At 37.8% G+C, this 23860-nt stretch overlaps 1 protein-coding gene across 4 annotated transcripts in view; it reads right to left on the reverse strand.

The window, feature by feature from the left end:
- The window catches only part of TMEM64 (transmembrane protein 64), a 124393-nt gene that overhangs the window by 83510 nt on the left and 17023 nt on the right, over positions 1-23860 (reverse strand). For 2 of the 4 annotated variants that reach the window (XM_045398483.2, XM_045398482.2), the window contains one exon: positions 16288-20174. The exons of the other annotated variants lie outside the window; for them this stretch is intronic. In XM_045398483.2, the coding sequence (XP_045254418.1) occupies positions 19983-20174 (192 nt within the window). In that variant the 3' untranslated portion in view covers positions 16288-19982. Of the gene's footprint in view, positions 1-16287; positions 20175-23860 lie in introns of those variants that run through there. 4 annotated transcript variants of the gene reach the window in all.

Here is a 23860-nt window from a genome sequence, read left to right on the forward strand (position 1 = left end):
GTTTCTTAACTCCCAGACAAATGCTATATTTACTTGTATAGTATCAGTATCTTGTGATGTAGGCTAAGGATATCTCTAATTAACGAGTTACAACACACTAATATAAATTATAGAAGGCTTCTCTCTCTCAGTATTTAAGTAGGCTTCAGTCACTCGTATCTTAACTGAAAAGCCCTTCCTCTGCAGTTTTCCAGTCTCACACTCTTACTAGGCATCAGAATTAGCTGGGGCTCTTACATAAAAGTCAATGCCCAGGCCTTACGTGGAAAGGTTATGATTAATTGATGGTAATGGCCAGGTATGGGCTATTTATTTTTAAAAGTTCTCCAGGTGACTTTAATATGAGAGAACTACAGTCTTACCTCTTCATCTTTTCCTACTCCTCAGCTACTGCTTTCTCCTCTTTAACTCAGTCTGACTTTCCAACACTTACAATGACATAATTAATAACTATATTAAAAACTTCAAAAGAGGTATGAAATTTACAGTAAAGGGTAAAGAAGTGCAAGTCTCTTTGAAAAGCAGGCCCCTTTCTAACAAGCCTCAATGTTTATATTGTATTCTTTCACTGCCACTGCTAAACTTATCCAGAGTGGTCTACATTTTCCCATCTCCCCTCTCCCATTCGCAACTCAGCACTGTGGCAAGACGTCTATGTTCCCAGGTTGCCTGTAATTACTGCCAGCAAGCTACTAATGACTGCTTAAATTGTCAAACTCAATGTTTCTAAGCTAACACATTTGGCCTCTCTGTAGTATTTAATAGCGTCCTGTTTCTCGACACTTTCTGCTTCCTCTTAGCTGTTTTTTGTTTGTTTGTTTGTTTGTTTGTTTGAGATGGAGTCTGGCACTGTCCCCCAGGCTGGAGTGCAGTGGCGCCATCTCGGCTCGCTGCAAGCTCCGCCTCCCGGGGGTTCACTCCATTCTCCTGCCTCGGCCTCCCGAGTAGCTGGAACTATAGGCCCCCGCCACCATGCCCAGCTAATTTTTTGTATTTTTAGTAGAGACTGGGTTTCACCATGTTAGCCAGGATGGTCTCGATCTGCTGACCTCATGATCCGCCTGCCTCAGCCTCCCAAAGTGCTGGGATTACAGGCGTGAGCCACCGCGACTGGCTGCTGTTTTTTTATCTGACTCCTTTGTGGGACTCTCATGCCTGGCCCTAGTCTTAGTCACCATTTCTTCTCACTTGGTACCAAATCCACACCAAACGCTTGATATATCACCTATGGATGTTGATAAATTTTCAAACCTCTGTCTCCAGCCTCTATCTCTTCTTGAGTTTCAGCTCCATAAGTCCACTTATCCAGTGTCTCTTGATTTCCATGGCACATAGGCATTTCAAATAAAATATTTTCTCCTCTGCCTCCAAATTGCTCATACTTACATCACCATCTGCTATAGTTTGAATGTGTGTCCCATCCAAAACTCATGTTGAAATTTCATTGCCATTGTAACAGTATTAAGAGGTGGGAAATTTAACAGATGATTTGGTAGAATTAATGCTGTTACAAAAGGACAGGTTAAACCCCTTTTTGTCTCTTGGTCCTTCTGCCTTTTGCTGAGTAACCAGGCTTTCTCCTCTCCAGCGTCTGCAAAGCATCGTTTTGGATGAAAAGAACGGCCTCACCAGACACCAAATCTGCCAACCTTGACCTTAGACCCCAGCCTTCAGAACCATGAGCCAATAAATTTCTGATCTTTATAAATTACGCAGTCTCAGGTATTCTGATATAGCAGCACAAAACAGACTAAGACACCACCCATTCCAAAAACTGAGGAGCCATCACATCTTCTTCCCTCTTTTGATACCCTTCATCCTATCCTTGCCTAATTTATTTTCTTTATACTAATGGCTCTCAAATATAACTGCTCCCTATATTTGTTGTCATGTCCTATTTCTGGCCTTCATTATTTCTTCTGCAGTCAGTCTTCAGACTGGTACTTTTGAACCTCTTCAATTTCTCCAAACTTCTATGAGTGTGATTTAAAATGTAGACCCAACTGTCACTTTAATATCACCTCATCCATACATATAAAACCCACACTCGTCTGGGCCTGGTGGCTCAGCCTGTAATCCCAGCACTTTGGGAGGCCGAGGTGGGTGGATCACGAGGTCAAGAAATCGAGACCATCCTGGCTAACATGGTGAAACCCCGTCTCTACTAAAAATACAAAAGAAAAAATTAGCCGGGTGTGGTGGCGGGCGCTTGTAGTCCCAGCTACTCAGGAGGCTGAGGCAGGAGAATGGCGTGACCTCGGGAGGCAGAGCTTGCAGTGAACCCAGATTGTGCCACTGCACTCCAGCCTGGGCAACAGAGCGAGACTCCATCTCAAATAAATAAATTAATTAATTAATTAAATTAAATTAAATTAAATTAAAATAAAAACCCACACTTGTTAATTCTTAATATTTTACATTACTCTATTTATATACATGTTGTAACATGCAGACATACACACACACACCCCCATATGCAAATCTCCAGCTTCATTTCTATAACCCCCTCTAGCCCTCTATATTCTAGCTGTTCTGAACTACTTGCCAATCTCTCCTGTGCTTTTGTTTTTAAAACACCCTTCCTCCTCTTTTCCCCTGGGACAATTTGTGTTTTTTTCTTCCAAATTCAAATCAGCAATCACTAGCTGGAGCATACCTTCCAACTCTGTTTCAACCCCTCCCACCCCCAGTGCCCTCTGTCCCTACCACCGAAACTGCCTTTGCAAAAATTATAACACTAATTATGACAGTAAAATTATGACAATCTAACCAACTCCATCCTGTCTTTGACCTCCAAACTGGGTCGTTCCTGGGTGTGGGCCAAGCTAGCTAGGAGAAAAATTTAGATTATAGTTTAAATAATAATAGCGCCTCCCAAAACTAAACCACCTTTATAAAACTAATAAACATTTACTAGATTTAAAAAAAGGACCTAAATTCTGCTAAAATATAGGCACAGTTAAACAATTACCCATCATTATTCTAAAAGTCACAAAATTTACAACTTCCTCAATTACTTCTGTAAATATCATCACTATTATAAAACTGAAGACTGGCCCTCTGAGATGTCTTTACAGGCTTTTGCATTTTTGACGACCAGATGTCCCTACCTGAATCTGTGATTCTGACTCAATTGGTCCTGTGGATCCCACCCAGAAGTGAACTCAATGCAGAAAGCCCATTTTCCATACCTCTATGATTACATCCCTAACCAATCAGCATTCTCCATTCTCTAGCTCCTGCCCAGCAAACTATCTTTGAAAAACCCTAGCCTCCACATTTTCAGGGAGGCTGGTTTGAGTAATAACTCCAGTTTCCTGTTTAGCTGGGTCTATGTGTATTGAGCTCTTTCTCTATTGCAGTTCTCCTGTCTTGATAAATTGGCTTCATCTCAGCAGAGGACAAGAGAAACCCTTTGGGTAGTTACAGATTTGGGAGCTCATCTGGGATAGTTGTTGCAGGCATCTGCCTGCAGTTTGGCAGCCCCTCACTGGTGATGGGTCTGGAGGTCAGCCCAAATGGCCACCTCAATCTATTGGACTAAGGGCTATCTCTGGCACTGCAGCTACCAGCAAATTGCTATTGACCCATAGTGGATGGATCTAATCGCAATAGAGAAATATTGGTGAGTATTCCAGACACTGTCAATACCCCCTTACTTCTCTTGATCTGTTGGCCTCTCTGAGGCATTTATTATTTTTTTCCTCCATTTTTCCCATCACAGGGACTGTCTGGCTCTATAGCCTATCATGGGGACTGCTTGGGTCTCCCTAGATTGTAGGAAGAGTTTTGCTTTGGGGATATTTCTCCCCAAATGTATGGAGAATAGGGGACCTGTTTGGAGGAATATTTTTCTTGTTTGGAATCTGGTTTGGAAGGTCTTGTGTCTTTAATTTGTTGTCTGCGTTTATGTAGAGGAGATCGCTGAAGGAATTGCTGATTGAAGTCTAGCAGCCTCTCATAGTTTATCTGGTATGTCACATTCGGTGAGCCCTGAAGGAACTGTTAGCAGGAGCTCAACAGGTCTAACTCAGCGTGATCCTCTGCCCTTCCATCTTGCCCAGAGACCACTTGTTGAAATTCCTGGTCAGAAATCATCTGACCCCACTTTGAGTAGATCAAGGATGACAAGGTCCAATAGGAGCAACTTTGAGGCTTCCCAGGTCAATACTCAGGTGCTGAGTGAGGTGACTGGTGTGTGTTTTGTTATGTGTATTTTGTTCCAGTCAGAATAAGAGATGTTCATTCAGCTCCCCCATGAAAATTGAGAGGCTTTTGCCTATGGTTCCATGAAGTGGAGAAGGATGACTTTCTTTTGTAATGCAGCTTGGTCCCTCTTATCTATGGCACAGCAAACATGGTCACCAAAGTCACTCACAGAAAGCGAAACTGGAAACCTGTCAAACTGGCAAAAGGATAAGAATGGCTTAACAGGCAGGCTTCTGGCCTCTATCTGAGCAAACCAGTTAGCTAAATGAATTGGTAAGAAACATGTCTCCTCTGCAAGGTTTTAATAGGAAACAAGATTTGTGAGACTAGACACAGGCTGTAGCAAATCTGGTATATATTGTGCCATAAATTTGTCTGTGTTGTTCTATTGTGGAGAGGGGTACCATAGGATAGAATGTGGGCCTTAGACCCCTATAAACCCATTGTTCGAACCCACCCTGAAGACTGATCAGATACAAACTTTGCTGCACATCCCTGAAACAAAATCATGAGGTTTCCCTCTTGTCTTATGTCCTTAAAAACTTGACTTTGTGACCAGATGCAGGCACTCTCTCTTGGTCTCTGCCATTTGAAGGGAAAGAATTTTCGGGTTCATGTCATGGCTAGCCTTAAGAATTCTCTTGAGCAGTTAAAATCCTTTACAAGCTTAAAAATGACACCACTCTAGACTCCTTCTGGGAGAGCAATGACAATTGTCCCATGCTGTAGCTCAGTAGCTAAGGCATTGCCCTTTCACAATGGTGGCCTGAGCTCAATTCCCAGATTAGGGAATGAGTCCTTTCCAGTTTAAAAATTGTGGGACTTTTGCCATTTATTAGTTTTTCTTCCATGTACAGCTTTTGATATGCTGTCTTAAATTTTTCTTTCCCTGAGCTACCTTAAGGGTGATTTTAGATCATGTAAAGCTTACCTGCCATCTCTTTGGAGACACCTCATGTGTCCGTGGTTAAGTCATAGCCTTAGTTAAGGATTATTAATTTTATTTGGGAGGTTACCTTTGGTAAAAAATTCAAAAGCTAACAATATCCACTGTTTTTTCCTGCTGAAATCTGGTAATAAGAAATTTTTTAAAGGATTGTTTTTTTGAAACCTATGTAGTTAAAATTGATTTAATTTGGACTATATGGGTACAGATATTGTTTTAAGGCGCTTGCTCTCCCTCTGTAAAAACTTCTCCGTCAACTGAATTCTGTTTCTCATTTACTCCTCTTTGTCCCTCCTTCCACTGTATCTATTCTCTTTGACTTTTGGGGGCACCAGGATTACTCTGCATTATGAGAAAATTTAACCTTAATGTATAATAGCTAGATAGGAGATATACTTTTTTAAATGACTGATATCACTTGCTTCCAGTGAACGATGATCACCACAGGGTTGTACGTCTTTCTTTGTATGTTTAGATAAGGAAAGCATGCTTATAAACACCTAGAAGGTACAGAATGGAAGATGGGGTGATTATAGCATAGGCCGATTGGCGTTGGTTTGCCAAGCAGCCAGGAGAAATGTCCTTTCAATGAGATACACTGTGGAATCATTGCACTGTCTTGTCTTGTAGTATTTCCCTCTTTTGGGGACCCAGGATTTGGTGTAAAAATGAGATCCTTGATCTTGGGGATCTGTTTTGCCTTCCTGCTGTGCCTACTTATTGGACCCTAAAAACTGCATGCTTTCCTGGCCCAGTTGCCTAAAAGACTCCACCCTAAAAGCCAATAATCCAATCAAGAAACATCTTTAAAAATTCTCCCTGTGTAAGGTGGAGGTTGCAGTGAGCTGAGATCACGCCACTGCACTCCAGCCTGGGTGACAGAGCAAGCCTCTGTCTCAAAAAAAAAAAATAAATAAAACAAACAAAAAAAAACCTCCCTGTGTAGGAGTGTCTGTTTTTCCTGGTCATCTTGACTAAACTTTTATCCACACCATTTTCCCTTGGTTTAAATAAAATATAAATTCTCTATTTAGTTTCACCTAAAAATTATCCATTTAAAAACAGAAATTTAGAATTGCCTGGCTGACAATTATTTAGGTCAGAGAATAGATAATCAAGAGACTAATGGTCTGAGGTCAAAAAGGAAAACTTAAAAACTGACAAATAAAGAATCTTATCACAATTAGCCAGACACAGTACAGTGGTGTGCACCTGTACTCCCAGCTACTTGGGAGGCTGAGGTGGGAGGATTGCTTGAGCTCAGAAGTTCAGGGCTTCAATAAGCCATGATTATGCTAGTGCACTCCAGCCTGGACAACAGAGACATTGTGTCAATAATAATTATAATAATAATAATCATCATCATCATCATCTTATCCCCCCACCAGATCTGCTTCTGTCTATTTATATATGCTGAGTATACATTTTGTTACCAAAATACATAAAAGAACTATAATTAATTGGCTTTAACAAAATTCTGTATATAAGCAAGTTGGCCAAAATTAAAAGGATATTACTTAGTTTTTCCATAAATTAAAATATTAAAAGAGTATACTGATGCAGAGCCAGAATCTAGGTCCATCTGTTAAATAACAGTTTCCTTAGAGCACTGATCTGCCCTTTAATAAAAAATTAGAAAGGATTATAAAAAGACTTATAAAAATTATACTCCATAGTCAAACTAATTAAAACTGGACATATTTATTTATAAAATGTTATTAAAATTGAGTTTAACATTAAGAATATACTAATGCAAAATTAAAATTTGGCTTTCTCTTTTAAATAAGATTTTCATAATATTAAGAAATAAATTTTATTTGTCATTTAAATACAGGGGAGAGAGAAAAGACAGATTCAGTTGGCTTCATGCTATCTGTATTGGTCTTAACAAGTTAAGACTCCTCTCTATTAACAAGTAAAGATTTTTGCCTTTTTGAAATTTTAAATTATCATTTTGGCTAAGTAAATGACTTACAATGACCTAGAATTCTGTTTTGTGCTATCAAGTGTTAAACCTTTGATATTTGACAAACATTCCAAAATCAAATTCTGATTTAAGTATTTTTTTGACCTCATTAACTTTTAAATATTAGGTCCCCTGAAGTCCAAAAGAGACATATTTGACTGATTTGGTATACTAAAATCATACAGAAAGCATTGTCAAATATAAAATGGTATTCAACTTTTTTGGCTACAGTCAATAAATGTGTTATTAATATGTGTTCCAAAATTATATACATTTCCTATAATTCTGATACGTCTGAGTATATGTTATAAATAATAATTACTATATGGTTATGTACCATAAAAATGACCATGCTTCCTTTTCAGTTGCATCTTTAACTGTGGCTGTCCTAACTTTTGTTTTCCACAGATAACTGTCTTGTTTTGATCCTTTTCAAAAGGCGGTTTAAAACCAGCTATAAGATGCTAATGGGTGCTGTTGGATGCAGGTTTCTGATAATTGTAGAGACTGTGCCATTAAAACAAAAAACAAACAAACAAACCAACAAAAAAAAAACCTTCCAGGACTGTCATAGAGAGCTAGTGTGTTCATGAGGACTCCTGGTCCAATATTGAGCAAAACAGCAATTGCATGGACTGAATTAATAAAAGACCAACATCAGGTGCAGTGGCTCACATCTGTAATCACAGCACTTTGAGAGACTGAGGCAGGAGGAATGCTTGAGCCCAAGAGTTTGAGACCAGCCTGGAACTTAGGGAGGCTCTGTCTCTTAAGAAAACAAAACAAAACAAAAAAGACAAATAATATTTATGACATTTTGTTTAACATATTGCTAATTCTTTTGTTTTGCAGTCTAGAAAACTTTTTTCTTTTAAGCTATTTACAGGGTATACTCATGGGAGTAAAAGTTAAAACATATTTCTTTCTATCTTATTTCTCCAGAATTTAAAAACTATTTGTAAGCATATACTTAACTTATAACAGTATAGTTACATGCATAATTTCAATAAAAATCTGTTTTCTTTTATGATAAGACACCATTGGTTATTTTACCAAGGCTTTAACTAGAATGGCATGCTTTCAAATATAAACAGACTGCTTTAAGGAATCAAACTGACTTACAGAGCTGATAAAAGCCACTTGAAAAAATTAACTTAATACCTTGTCTACCTAGTCCCTATACAGGGTTTCTGACCTATGATTTAAAAAAAAAAAAAAAAAAAAAAAATCACTTTCTGATAGGCCTGGGAGCCTCAAGTTATCTTGGGACCTGGAGAAAAGAAAAATTATCCAATTCATACAGGTATTTATAGGCACAGATAAATCCATGGCTGGCTCAAGGCTTTAAACTTTCAAATCTGCAATTCCTTATTTTGAAAAATTCCAGCAAAGCCAATGTTTAGAAAGCCTATATGGCAAATAATTGTTCTTGCTGTACTTTATGTAAATAATCAGGCCAAGTATAAAAAAACTTAGACTGATTTTGCAAATAAATTTGTCCTACTATGATTTGTCATTAATAAAATAGAAACGAGAGAAAAAATTATGTTTCAAATAAAAAAACCTATAATACATCTGTTTTTAGGTTCTAGTCTTGGCCACTGTTTTGGGGTTTTTATTATTTTCTGCAATTTGGACCAAATCTTGAATTCTTTCCAGGCTACAAGCTACAAGTCCCTAAACTTAATGTTTTCAAATTTTTCTTCCATTTCTCTTTTTTTCTTTTTGAGAAAGAGTCTCGCGCTGTCGCCCAGGCTGGAGTGCAGTGGCGCGATCTCGGCTCACTGCAAGTTCCGCCTCCTGGGTTCACACCATTCTCCTGCCTCAGCCTCCCTAGTAGCTGGGACTACAGGCACCTGCCACCACGCCCAACTAAATTTTTGTATTTTTTTTTTAGTAGAGATGGGGTTTCACCATGTTAGCCAGGATGGTCTCGATCTCCTGACCTCATGATCTGCCTGCCTCGGCCTCCCAAAGTGCTAGGTTGCTACTTTTCCCTAAGACCTTGAAAGCTAGAACTTACTCCTTGTAATACAGGCAAGAAAATCATGTCAGATCAGATTGCCACACCTTTTTCCTCTGTAACTAAAAATGCTTTGAGTCTAATATCTGGATAAATTGTGCCCAACATTACCTTTGTTTTCCTTTTATTTCTATAAAAATGCCTTTTATTAAAAACATTTGCCTTCAACAACCCATCTACAACCTACAGGCCTAGTCCATCTACAACCTCCTGAAATGAGACACAGTTGTTTAACTGATCTAGTCACAGAACTAAAAATTGACTATAAAAGATATGGTGTATTTAAATTTACTCTTTCCTGTTTATCCCAATTTGTCTTTTTAACAACCTCTGACCCTAATCTCTCTCTATTAGCAAACCCATATCTGATTGGCTCTCAGGGCTATTCATCAGGATCTCTCAGGGCTTCAGATGAATTCTACAAGAACTCCTGCAGCCAGAACTTTTGCTTGTTATATTAGGCATGCAGACAGCTGCAAAGCAGTTTCATTTCTCTTACCCTGGGACTAACCCCTATCTCAACGAAGCCCCCGTCAGCAGGAAGTTGGAGCAGTCATTGGCTTTTTTCCATCTCTGACTGGTTTGGCTGTGTCCTCACCCAGATCTCATCTTGAATTGTAGATCTCATAATTCCCACATGTTGTGGGAGGGAGCTGGTGGGAGGTAACTTAATCATGGGGGTAGGTCTTCCCCATGCTCATGATAGTGAATAAGTCTCACAAAATCTGATGGTTTTATAAAGGGGAGTCCCCCTGCACATGCTCTCTTGCCTGCCACCATGTAAGACATGACTTCACTCCTCATTTGCCTTCCACCACGATTTTGAGGTCTCTTCAGTCATGCAGAACTGAGAGTCTATTAAATATCTTTTATAAATTACCCAGTTTCAGGTATGTTTCTATTAGCAGTGTGAAAACAGACTAATAGAGTAAATTGGTAGCGAGAGTGGCGCACTGATGTCAAGATACCCAAAAATGTGGATGCAACTTTGGAACTAGCAGGCAGAGCTTCAAACAGTTAAGAAGGCTCAGAAGAAGACAGAAAGATGTGGGAAAGTTTGGAACTTCCTAGAGACTTGTTGAATGGCTTTGACCAAAATGCTGATAGTAATATGGACAATAAAGTCCAGGGTGGGGCAGTGTCAGATGGAGATAAGTAACTTGTTGGGAACTGGAACAAAGGTGACTCTTGCTATGTTTTAGCAAAGAGACTGGTGGCATTTTGCCCCTGTGCTAGAGATTTGTGGAGCTTTGAACTTCAGAGAGATGATTTAGGGCCTCTGGCAGAAGAAATTTCTAAGCAGCAAAGCATTCAAGAGGTGACTTGGATGCTATTAAAGACATCCAGTTTTTTGTATTCAAAAAGAATATGGTTTGGAATGGGAACTTATGTTTAAAAGAGAAGCAGAGCATAAAAGTTTGAAAAATGTGCATCCTGATGATGCAACAGAAAAAACCATTTTCTTTTAAAAAATTCAAGCCAGCGGAAGAAGTGTGCATAAGTACCAAGAAGCTAAATATTAATCGCCAAGACAATGGGGAAAATGTCTCCAGGGCATGTCAGAGGTCTTCACGGCAGCCCCTCCCATCATAGGCCTGGAGGCCTAGGAGGAAAAAATGGTTTTGTGGGCTGGACCCAGGGCCTTGTTGCTTTGTGCAGTTTCAGCACTTACTGCCCTGCATCCCAGCTGTGGCTAAAAGAGGCCAATATACAGCTCTGGCTGTGGCTTCAGATGGTGCAAGCCCCAAGCCCTGACAGCTTCCACATGGTGTTGAGCATGCAGATGCACAGAAGTCAAGAATTGAGATTTGGGGATCTCCACTTAAGATTTCAGAGGATGTATGGAAATGCCTGGATGTCCAGGCAGAAGCCCTGATGAAGAACCTCTGCTAGGGCAGTGCAGAAGGGAAATGTAGGGTGGAAACCCCCACACTGAGTCACCACTGGGGCACTGCCTAGTGGAGCTGTGAGGAGAGGGCCATTGTCTTCCAGACCCCAGAAGGGTGGATCCACTGAAAGCTTGTACCAGGCGTCTGAAAATCCATAGATATTCAATGCCAGCCTGTGAAAACAGCCAGGAGGTCGGGCTGTACCCTGCAAAACCACAGGGATGGAGCTTCCCAAGACCATGGGAACCCACCTCTTGCATCAGTATGACCTAGATGTGAGACATGGAGTCAAAGGAAATCATTTTGGAGCTTTAAGATTTGACTGGCCCACTGAATTTTGAACTTGTATGGGGCCTATCCTTTGTTCTGGCCAATTTCTCCCAATTGGAACAGATGTATTTATCCCATATCTGTATACCCCATTGTATTTAGGATGTAACTAACTTGCTTTTGATTTTACAGGTTTATAGTCAGAAGGGACTTGTCTCAGATGAGATTTTGGACTGTGAGCTTTTAAGTAATGAGTTAAGACTTTGAGGGACCATTGGGATGGCATGATTGGTTTTGAAATGTGAGGACGTGAGATTTGGGAGGGGTCAGAGGTGGAATTATATGGTTTGCCTATGTCTCCACCCAAATCTCATCTTGAATTGTAGCTCCCATAATTTCCACGTACTGTGGGATGGGGGTAATTGAATCATGGGGGCGGGTCTTTCCTGTGCTATACTCGTGATGGTAAATAAGTCTCACACGATCTGATGGTTTTATAAAAGGGAGTTCTCTTGCACACGATCTCTTGACTGCCACTACGTAAGACATGACTTTGCTCCTCATTTGCCTTCTGCCACGATTGTGAGGCCTCCCTCGTCATGTGGAACTGAGAGTCAGTTAAACCTCTTTCCTTTATAAATTATCCAGTCTTGGGTATATCTTTATTAGCATGAGAACAGACTAATAGAATATCCAAAGCTCACACCTTAAGAATAAGGTATGGCAAAACCCAAAAGGGAGGACAGAAACTATCTTTGCAAAAATTATAACAACTTATGTCAACTTTCATAACAGTAAAAGAGATCCAATCTAACCAACTCCAACTTGCCTCTAACCTCCAAATTGTCCTTGGTCATTCCTGGGTATGGCCAAGCTAACTTTGGAAAAAAACATTTAGCTTATAGTTCAAATAATAATCGCCCTTCCCAAAACTAAACCACCTTTATAAAACTAATAAATATCCACCAAGTTAAAAAAAAAATGAGAGGGTCCTAAATTCTCCTAAAACATAGGCATAAACAAATATCCACCATTATTCTGGAGGTCACAAGATTTACAACTTCCTCAATTACTTCTGTAAATAACATCACTATTATAAACAGAACACTGGCCTTTTGAGATGTCTTTTTAGGCTTTTGCTCTTCTGACAACAGGATGGCCCCACCTGAGCCTGTAACTTTTGACTTATCTAGTTCTCTGACCCCCACCCAAAAGCGGACTCCATGCACAGGGCCATTTTCCGTACCCCTACGATAGCATCCCCAACCCATCAGCAACACTTACTTCCTAGCCCCTGCTTGCCAAACTATCTTTTAAAAACCCTAGTGTCCAAATTTTCAGGGAGGCTAATTTGCGTAATAATAAAACTCCAGTCTCCCATTTAGCCAGCTCTATGTGTATTGAACTCTTTATTACAATTCTCCTGTCTTAATCAGCTCTATCTGGGCAGTGGGCAAGAAAAATACACTGAGTAGTTACACCACAGCTCCTATTTCTACCTTATTCTTCTGCTTTTACAGTAGAAACCGTCATCATAGACCTGGTTGGCCACATTTTAATGTAATTGTGTCTTCACTTTTCTACCTTCCCCACTAACTGAGAATCCCTCTAGTGTTATTTCTATTTCTGTAACCCCAAAGCCTAACAAATGCTTGATATCTAGCCTATTTTCTCCATTTGCTCAAAAAATGACTACGTGGAAATTCAGAAAATTTAAATCTTACTTTCCCACTAATAATATATGGGAATATACAGATAACCGAAAAATTGACATAAAAAAATCACAAGAATTCGATAAACTTAACCTTAATTGTTTATGAAGGAAATAACTTGGATAACTCAAAAGATATGAATCAAATGAGTCTAAGTTATGTGTTAGCTGAACAACTTTTTAAAGGTGCTGGTGGAGGTGGTAGTCAACTGAGGAAAAACTCACTAGACTGAAAATCCATTTGTTTACACCACCCTGAAAAAAGTTCCTACTTGCATGACTTTTACCTTTTGCCTCAATTCTTCTTAATCCTTTTTTGGTCAGAGACCCCCTTGAGTACCATGAACTTTATAGTTCCTACCTGCAAAAACCAAAAACAAGGTAAAAAACGTATCTTTTTAAGAAAATTTCCCCAACCAGCCCCACATGCAATGATTTAAGTACTCCTTTCACCACTCAGTTTGTGCTATAGTAATTTTTACATTGATATTTTACCCTGTAAGTATCGTATTGTTGTTATTTTTGTTATATTTGTTGTCTCTCTACCTTCATTGTGTGCTCTGTAAAGACAGGAGCCAGGTAACTTTTAATACTCTGTCCTACTTTAGCCCATATGTCATCTGCTAAATACTCAGATACTGAAAGAGCTTCTCAATGCCTAAGAACAAGCTGGTGCCAGGTAATAATAGCTAATGCTTACTGTGTACTTGCTACCTACCAAGTGTTACTCTCAACACATAACTGTATTAAACTCTGTAATTTTGACAATCACCTCCATGAGCTAAGCTAGGCTACCATCATCCAGGTGAGGCAACTGAAACACAGAAGTAACTTCTTAACTTCTCAAGATCATGTATCCAAGAAACAGTGGCCCTGGTGTTTGAATACTAGTAGCTGGCCTTAAGAAAGGACACTCTTCAATTCTCTACTACATCACCTCAAGTACTTGGGCAGAACAACTATCAGCTGGGATGTTTTAAGAAAAGAATGACTTCTAACATGCCAGTGAAAGAAATACAGGCCCATTTTGCTCTTAAAAATAATTGATTTTTTCCCTTCCTTTTTGGCTTTATTATCTTCCCCCTCTCTCCTCTTCATTCTATCCCCATCAAATCCCTGAACCCAGCTTTCCACCCCCACCAGAGAAATCCATCTTAAACTAGTTTTCCTTCCATATTTTTATCCATACTAATACTATATGAGGAGATGCAGATATTCACATGCATACAAACCACACATACCAAGGAAGAAAGGGCATTTTCTTCAAAATGCAATATTTTTACAGCTTTCTGCATCTTCTTTCACAAAACAATACTTCCTGGAAACGTCTCTAACTCACTGGAATACATCTAGTTCATCCTTTCTGATAGCTACTCAATCTTCCTTGTGTGGATCTATCACAATGTATTCATAAGAGAAGGGCTGAAAACAAAGTTCACTTTGTTTCCAGTTGTTTGACACTAAGAACAAAGCTGCAATTAATATAAGACATCAGAAATGTCAGTGGTGGAACATGAAGCAGGCAGGCTGAGTTTCTTGGAGGAAGCTTCTCTGTCTCTGGTCTTCCTGAATTCTCTTCTCAGGCAGCAGGGAACACTCCCTCCTTCTCGGCCATTTGTTGGGGGTCAGGAAGGGAGAAGTGACATATTTTGGTGGGGACAATATCAAACTTCTCTTCAGAAGTTCAAATTTGAAAGCCAAAGAGATCTTCAAGATCTGCTCTCCAGTCTTTTCCCCTGGCACTTGCCAGCCCATGTATGAGAAAATCCTGTCCTGGTTTTCTCTGCCAAGACCCCCACCAGAGAGCAAGGCCTTATATGCACTCAGCACCAAGTGGAGCGAAGGAAAAACCCAGGTTCTATGTTCCCAGAACCTATTCCAAATCCATCTAATAATTTAATGCTCTGCTACGAAAACTACTTGAAATGCTCATTCCAAACAAAGCTGTTCTATTGTATAAAGTAGAAATGTGATGATACAAAACCAGCTAATTTACTTAAAATCAGAGTAATTAACTGGAAAGAAAAAAAAAAAAAAAAAACTAGTGGAAAATAACTCAGTTCCTGCCTTGCCTGCCAAGGTCAACTTAGGACAGGACTATAAGAGCTAGAGCATGAAACAGGCCAAAATCACTTTACTGAAAATGGCTTGACAATCAACAAAGACAGAACCAAAGAGTTCCCTCTTAGCTTCTCCTACTTTGTGGTGGTCATGAATTTTATGTCTCCTAGGATAAACGTACTTACATTGAAGCATACCACTCAAATTGTACTCTAAAATTTTTGTAATTTTGGAATTATTATTTTTTTGTTCAATACATACTCTATTCACTCTTTCTTACTGAACTTCACTGAATATTTTAGGATTTTCGAGTCTTTCATCTAGCAGGTGACCTTATAGAACACTAAGTCACATTTAAGACAGTGATATCAGTTAGCAGTTTGGATAATCAACTTGGTTGAAACTTGGCAGAGTGCTTAAATATAAATTTACTATATACATATGTCTTGTTTAATATCACCATGCATATAATGCTACCCCATAAATGTTAAATATTTAACTTATAATACAGTATACCACTAATACATACTTTCCCCACACTCCTGATGCTAATAGGCACTGTCAACCAAGAAGAGCAAGCATGGCAGACAGTATCGTACAACCTTGAATAACAAGCACACCACAATGTCAAAATGCTTATCGTCATGACGAATGCTCCTCTACACCACCTGGGTGAAAGTAGTCTGCAACATGTAGCTACGTCTTGTGGCCCATTTTATAAACTAGCAAATAATTTTGGTCCAAAATGGCTAACAAAAGGTATACAACGGTATTGGAGCTTCTACAAATAGACAAGGACAAATATTGTTCTTGGTGCTAAGATGAAAATGTTATGGCAAATGGAATGCGGCTTTTAGGAAACAGTCATGGAAATAGGGTAGAGATCAACAGAAAATTAAATTGGTTAAAGTCCTTTGACATTATGAAAAGCATCGTAAATATTGCCACTAGCTGGGATGAACGAATAACAATTGTTTGGCAGGTGGCATTTCATGACTTAAAGATGTAGGAAAAAACTGGAGTGCCAATTTAAGATGTCAGAACCATTTCTCCTTAGGGCTTCTTCCAGAATCATAACCACCCCATGGAGCGTCAATTATCAACATTCTCATTTTTAGGAGCACATCCTCCCTATCCCCTGAAACACTGCTTCTCATGGGTCAGGTCTCTACATCCATTAAAATATAAAGACAAAGAAAGAAAAGCGAGAAGTAAAATATTACCTTTTATTTTCTCAGGCACACAAGTGATTTGGATACCAATTATCAAGACATTTTACTGATTTCCCTTTAGAATGATCTATTTTAAATCTTCAGCCACCTTAGAAAATAGTTTGCAGCAATCACTTTGCAATTCATAAGTATCAGGTTAGAATTAAGTTGTGGAGTAAGTTAACAGTTTATGTTCAATATGTGAGGTTATTTGAACTCCTGAGTTTTAAATGTCCTGTAGAACAGTGATTCCTCTCCCTTCTAATGGCTTTTCAGATTAAAGCAATGACTTTAAAAAATTATATACTAAATACTTGATTACAACAGAAATTGGCCAATCTAAAAATCAGATAGTGTTATACTGAACATCATTCTGATATAGTGAGTAGCCTCTGGCTGAAACAAAATTCCACCACCAAGGCCATCAACTAGGTTAGTACTGTTTTTCCTGGGGTCTATGTAAAACTGTCCTTTTCTCTGCAAATGCTGCTTGGCTATGAACAGCATGGGTTTACCTGCACCAACCTGGCACACACCTAGCGACTTTCTCAAGCATTCTAAAGATGTCCCTAGAGACAATAAATATTGACATATGTAAGTCACAGCACGTTTCTCAAGAACAGTCCAAATCAGCAGTGCACATTCACACACAGGAATGCTGGGGATATGCTTGTACTTGCACCACTTAATTACAACAAGGGGAAATAAGAGTAACTAATGAACTTAATAGCTTCATAAGAAGAAAAATGTTTTATAGTAATACACTTGACCCTATCAGGCAAAAGCCACCTAAAAGGATTTGTAACTGGTTACAAAGTGCATCAAGGGAGAGAATGGCTGGCTCTGAATAAACCCAGTCACTTCTGAACATAAAATACACATTCTAATGACAGAGAGTTGGTAATATTATTTTCACAAACCAAACAGTACAAATTTCAAGTTATTTCACAAATCAGATGATCAAATAAAAATGGACATGAATATACTTAGTAAATTAGTATATACACTTTTAAAAGGTGCTATTGTAAAATAACCTACATGACAAAATTTGGCAAAGAGTAAACAAAATCATTAACAATAAACCAAAAAATATGCAAAACTTAAGAAAACGCCCAAAGAATTAAAAAAGAACACATCTTTCAAAAGATTCAGAAATTATATACCATTTGTAAGTGTGCATTAAGCAACTTTATACTGCACTCTAACAGTCTGAGAAATTTGACATTTCTATAAATATACATGACTGGAGACATTTTATAAGTATATATGACTGACAGCAATATTTGGACAACATAAAAGTACCCTATAGATGTGTGTTGCTGCCATAAATCCGGGATACAGGATTAAAAATGGAGTAAATAAGGCATGGCAATGCTTTGCACGATTTATTGTGAATGCAACCTGAAAACCCAGCAACCAAATTCACCCAGCAGGTAGCAGGACTGTAAGGGACTACTGTTTACTTGGATGCTGGAAATGCTGAAGAAAAGAAAAACCACAGCCATAGATTGGTATTTTAGAAACAGTCAATCCATACTATTTTAAGAAAAAAATGGATGATTTATTATATAAAATTAAGATTGGCAGAATACAGAAAAATTATTTCTTTTACCTTTACATATCTATTATAAGTACCAAGCAAAGTGTAACAATTAGAACTCATTACAAACTATCAAAAAGTATTCATTTGGTGAAATTATTCAAGTCACAAATGCTAAGTAAATAAATGCACTTCCAAATACGTGAAGTGTAAAACAAGTATGAAAATAGTGATCTTAAATAATGATTCTTTTCACAAAAACTAACCAACAAACAAGAAGCACACGAAAAAGACTGTCAGGTTAGACAGAAAAAAATAAATCAAATGTATTGTTGGTTGGGATTGTTAAACTAAAATCATTAAAAACCAGCAACTAGGATTCAAAAGAAAGTAAGAAAAAAGAAAAAGAAATGAGTAATTAGGACTCAAAAAAGAATAAGGGTATTCCAATACTATATCTATTTTCCTACTATTAACAAGAAAAGAGGATTTGGAGGCCAATTATGTCCTGTAGACCCAGGTGCTCTCAAAGTATTTGCACTGAAGTCTTCTTGGTATGGACATATAAATGAACTTTACTGTTAGTCAAAGGTGAGAAAACTTACACATTATAAAGGAAAGGAAAGCAATTACACCTGATAGGGAAAAAAGATCACCCATTAAAATGAACAAATTCATCTCTAGCATAAGACTAAAATAATCTGCTTCCAAATAATTCCTTTGTACTTTAGTAGATGAGGACAAAGCTTTTACCATGATGAAAAGGCAAATGGGAGGTCTCTGATAAGTTGGAATCGTCATAGCAATAAAAGAGATACCTACCAGAAAATTTGCATTAATAGCTATAATCTCATTTGTTAAAAAAAACTCATTAAGTTTATAATTAAACTATTTTTAAAATAAAATAAATGAATAATACATATGTAATATGAATCATATGCCAAATTATATTCTATAGTCGTAAGTGCTATTAATAAATACATTTGATTCATGCTACAAGAGAAAGAATTGAGACAATTTCACATTTCAGAATTCCTGAGTCTTATCAGAGAAAAACAAGTACCGAAAAAACAAAGAAAATAAACTTACTTAAAGTAGGGCAAATAACACAAATTTGGGCATTAACTTAATATCATATTTATAGTTTTAAAGCTGAAGACTATGGGAACAATATATATGTACTTCATGAAATTATAAACATGTTTTTAAAGCTTGGTTTTTAAAAAAGGCGTTTTGATCAAACAAGGCCACCTGAGTGACATCTTCAATGATGGTAAGCCCACCATTTTAAACGAATAATATTTTTATTTAAAAGCCTAATTATTAATATAAAAAGGAAAAAAGTTTATTTTAACAAAATGTTTTAGTAAGATTGCAATGGGACAGCCCTTTGATGAAAAATCTAAGGAGGGTAAAGCCAATGTAAATGAATTAGAACAAGAGTTCTAATTTTGAGTCACTACCCACTAAATAATTTCCCTTTTGCTTTGCATATTACACAGTGAAAATAAACAGTTATCTTAAGAGCACTTCAGTCCCACAAGGTAGGATTTAAGCTTTGTGAATAGGTGTAAATGGCCCTGTAACAACATGATGCCTGCAAAAATACATTCCACTGAAAATTAATGTCTGTTCTCTAACTAGTAAGGAAATGGGAAGCTAAGTGGTCCCACTTAAACAATAAAACAAAACAAAACAAAACCCACTGTTTATCCTTTCTGGAAAGACTACCAAAGCAAAGAACATCCAATAATATTACACATTTAAAACTGCATACTTTTACTCATCTTTACAAGTAGGAAATATGCATACAAATAACTCATGGGCTTTATAAATAAAGACACTAATCAGAAATAATATTTGGGTTATTTCTCTGTTCGTAAATACCCAGAAATAAAACAATTAAAAAACACTAAAGTGCAGACCTATAGGCCAATACAGGCATGATAAAGAGGTGCAGCCAAATTTGCATCTACATTTACACTTACATATCCAGAAAATGATTCTTGCTTTAAAAAAAAAATTGTGCAATTTAAAAACGAGTCAGTTTTGTTTGTGCCGTAATACAATTAGAACTTGTCTCTGCCCACTAGTGAAGTGACTGCTAGACCTTAGACAGCACACTAGGCTCTTGACAATCACATATCTCATTAGAATCATACAACATTGATTCCACCTCCAGAAAATGTTAGGGTCCTCTTGTTGTAGAATGAAGAGCCACTGGTATTTGGTTGATTGCCTTTAACCAGAGAGGACTTCAGTTCCATTTCACAAGCTACAATAGCTGCATTCAATTCCACTTGAGCTCGATGAACTACATAAAACATGAGGCCTATACTTATAATAATCTGTGAATAAAAATAAAACATTACAGTTATCAATATTTTATACAGAAAAAAAGATAAATCCAATAAATATTTGGTTTAGAAATGCTTCAAACCGGGTGCTTCTCAAAGATGGTAGGTAAAAGGCTATACATTTTTAAATAGTTTACATACAGTTATTGTTTATTCTTTCCTTTGCTGCTTCTCCTGGGAGTGGAGGACCGAAGTCTACAGGTAACCATGACACGGTATTAGGAAAACACACATTCCTTTTGGTTCACTTGATACAAGCCAAACCTGTCTCTTTGTGCCAAAAAGCTTTCTTCAAGGAATAAAAAATGTCTACAACAGAGGTAACAGCTGGCTAAACTTTGTTGGTATAATTAATGTATTATACCTTTGCATGACTATAAATGTCCATAGGTATTTCTAAGCCAACTTAGTGAGAAGCACTACCATTTACAATGAACTATCTGGTGCAGACAAAATTAAAAGTATTATGGACCACTTAAAAAAATGAAATGCCAATAAACTTCCAAAGAAATTAACAAGAGATTGTGAACAAGAAACTGCCTATACTTAGGAAAAAACAAAATCAGAGGAAAATACGATGATTATTTTAAAATGTTAGTCAAAGGGATACTAGAAAAAATAATCACACTGATCAAATTGAAAGTTAGGTTTCTAGTCTTAGCTTAGCTACTCACTAGTGATGTGATTTAGGGAAGCTTCAGTTTCTCATTGTCTTATAGGAAGCTATGGTCCCTCTGTACATTTTTCCTTTTTCCTCTTTTGAGATGGAGTCTCGCTCTGTCGCCCGGGCTGGAGTGCAGTGGCACAATCTCAACTCACTGCAACCTCCACCTCATGGGTTCAAGCGATTCTCCTGTCTCAGCCTCCTGAGTAGCTGGGATTACATGCATGCTTCCCATGCCCAGTTAATTTTTGTATTCTTAGTAGAGACGGGGTTTTACCATGTTGGCCAGGCTGGTCTCGAACGCCTGACCTCGTGATCTGCCGGCCTCGGCCTCCCAAAGTGCTGGGATTACAGGGGTAAGCCACAGCACCTAGCCCACTTTAACATTCTATGTACAATTCCTCAGAATGTCTAAGCAGTGTACATTTTCTAAATGAGTTTTATTCCAAAGTTCATTTATAAATCAGTTCTTTAGGACTTGGAGCAAATACAGCAGGTGTTATTTAATGTCCCAGCAAGTTTACAAAGGCTGCTGTAACCAAAAGTGATGCTGAAATATAATACAATTTCAATGAAATCTACCCATAATTATAACATAAGCTTTATGGGGAAAGTATTTTAAATCCAAGTGCTGAGGATGGTTGGGGAAGAGAAAATAGAAGCAGAGCATACTTGGGGTATGGTAAATGTGAGAGGGGAGGAACTTGGAACTTGCGCTAGGGGGTGCCATTAAATGAGTACCCATCACTCAGTAAAATTGTAAATAAGTTAGGCATCTTAAAGCTGGGTCTTTAAATTCTGTAATTGCTTTCTGTTAATTCTCTTAAAAGAAACAAGATATATTTACTGAAAACTCATACGTTTGCTACATATCAATAAAGGGAAACACCATTTAAAGAGATGAAGAAAATATTGGGGGGGGTGCGTTGTGAATTAAATGCTACGTTCTGTTTTAGACATGCTGAATTCGAGGTGCCTGTTAGATATCCAAAAAAGTTCACGGATGTCAGGGAATGGGTCTGAAGCTATAGAAAGAGGACTGAGCTAAAGACAGTGCTGGGGAGTAGGATGAGGGTGTGGGGAGGATCTTTACCCAAATGCACATCTCAGCAACCATCAGAGTAATTGGATTTGCTGTTAAAGAAAAAAGTTTTCAGAGTAGGACTAGAAAACTTAAGCTAGAATCTTCAAAAACACAGATATAAGGGGTGAAAGGAAGAAGTTAAGCATAAGCCAGGCAAGTGGGAAAAAAAGTTAAGACACTGGTATCAAACAAACTAAGGGAAGAGTGTTTTAATAATGAAGACACTGTCAAGAGTCTTAGACTGCTAACAGGTCAAGCTAGATGAGAACTGGAAAGTGCATCTCATTTAGAAAAGGTTACTGACAGCCTTAAAAAGAGCAGTTTGAGGGAAGGAAGTGGCAGGGCCACAGATAGCAAGGGTGAAATGGTTGTATCTTTAAGTGGGACTTTCCCAGCTGCACTTCTGATCCCAGGGCCTGATGATTTGGACAATCCCCCAACAAGCCCTCCCCATCTTCCTTAGCCAAGTGAAGTGTTAAAAGCATTTAGAAAATGGAAACAGAAGGTATAGTCAATTTTTTAAAAAGTTTTCTTATTAAAATGAAATCAAAGAATCAAACACAGGCAGAAGGTCATGCGTCACACAGAAAGACAGGCATCTCTTAATGCTAACTGGAAAGCAGGCTAAGCAGGGGCGGGAACATAAGAAGTTAACAGATTTCTCATATGAAAATTCAGGGGTTTCTCAGTTGAAGGCTTCTGATTTTTCTGTTAAGCAAGAGAGGTAATCTGTTGACAATAAAGAGGGAAGCAAGTGAAGGAGTCAAATTGTGAGGAGAAGTGAAGATAGTTTAAAATAATTAACTATTTCAAGACAACAGCAGGGGAGTGAGAAGACAAAGGAGAGAGATGGGATGTGGGGTAGTGTTGAGAAACTAGGTGAAGATTTGCAACCATGAGTTAAATATCAATCCGTTTGGTTACATGACTTCCCCAAAAGAATAGGGGCAAAGCAGATAAAACTTGGATGGTTTCGGTTGGTAGGTACATAGAAAAATAACAGGCATGGAAGAGTAACTAAATAGACCACAGAATCTAAGCTGGATTTCAGTACAGGTTGAGAATCCCTAATCCAGAAATTCCAAATCTCAAAGGCTCCAACCAAAAGTTTTTGAGCACTAACAAGACACTCAAAGAAAATGCTCATTCGAACACTTTAGATTCCAGACATTTGGATTAGGGATACTCAACAGGTAAGCATAATGTAAATATATTAAAAATCTGAGGAAATTCAAAATCTAAAACATTTCTGGCCCCAAGCATTTCGGATAAGGGATAATCAAACTATACAAGAAATGGTTGTGGCTTCCTATGAACATTTATTTTGTACTGCTTTATTTTAGGTTGGCAGCCATAAAACTCAGAGGCAAATTTGTGGCTCATTTCTAGAAAATATGAGGAATCTCATGAATATACTTATTCTGCTAGCTTTAACCTAAGCTATCTTCTTATTCTTTTGTATATATTTTGTAAGCTGCATTAAATGCCTCCTGATACAAATTAAGCTGTAACTAATATCAATTAAATCAAGCAAGCGTAAACATGTCTTCACTTCTTTTCATAAATCCCTAGGCTAAGAAATATGTGATTTCCCCACTGTTTTGTATTCTAAGCTTAAATCTGCCAGCTTAACCAAAGGGTGAGAAATCACTAAATAAAAGAAGATTCTATAGTTTAAAAAGTACCATGAACTTCATTGACTATGGTTGAATAATTTACTAAGACACATAAAAAGTTTTAAATAGTAAAAGTTATCTCCAAGCTATTAACAATGAGGGATTCTAATTACTCAAATGTAAAGTCAAAGGGAAAAAATGTTTCAAATAGATTACTTATTTTCAGGAAACTAAAAAAAAAATATGCTTAACTTCATACTAAAAAAGTCTGAGAACGTGATACACATTAATTTTACAGTACTGTAGGATGATC

Source organism: Macaca fascicularis, chromosome 8, assembly GCF_037993035.2.
Source record: "Macaca fascicularis isolate 582-1 chromosome 8, T2T-MFA8v1.1".
In the NCBI taxonomy this organism is placed as follows: domain Eukaryota; kingdom Metazoa; phylum Chordata; class Mammalia; order Primates; family Cercopithecidae; genus Macaca; species Macaca fascicularis.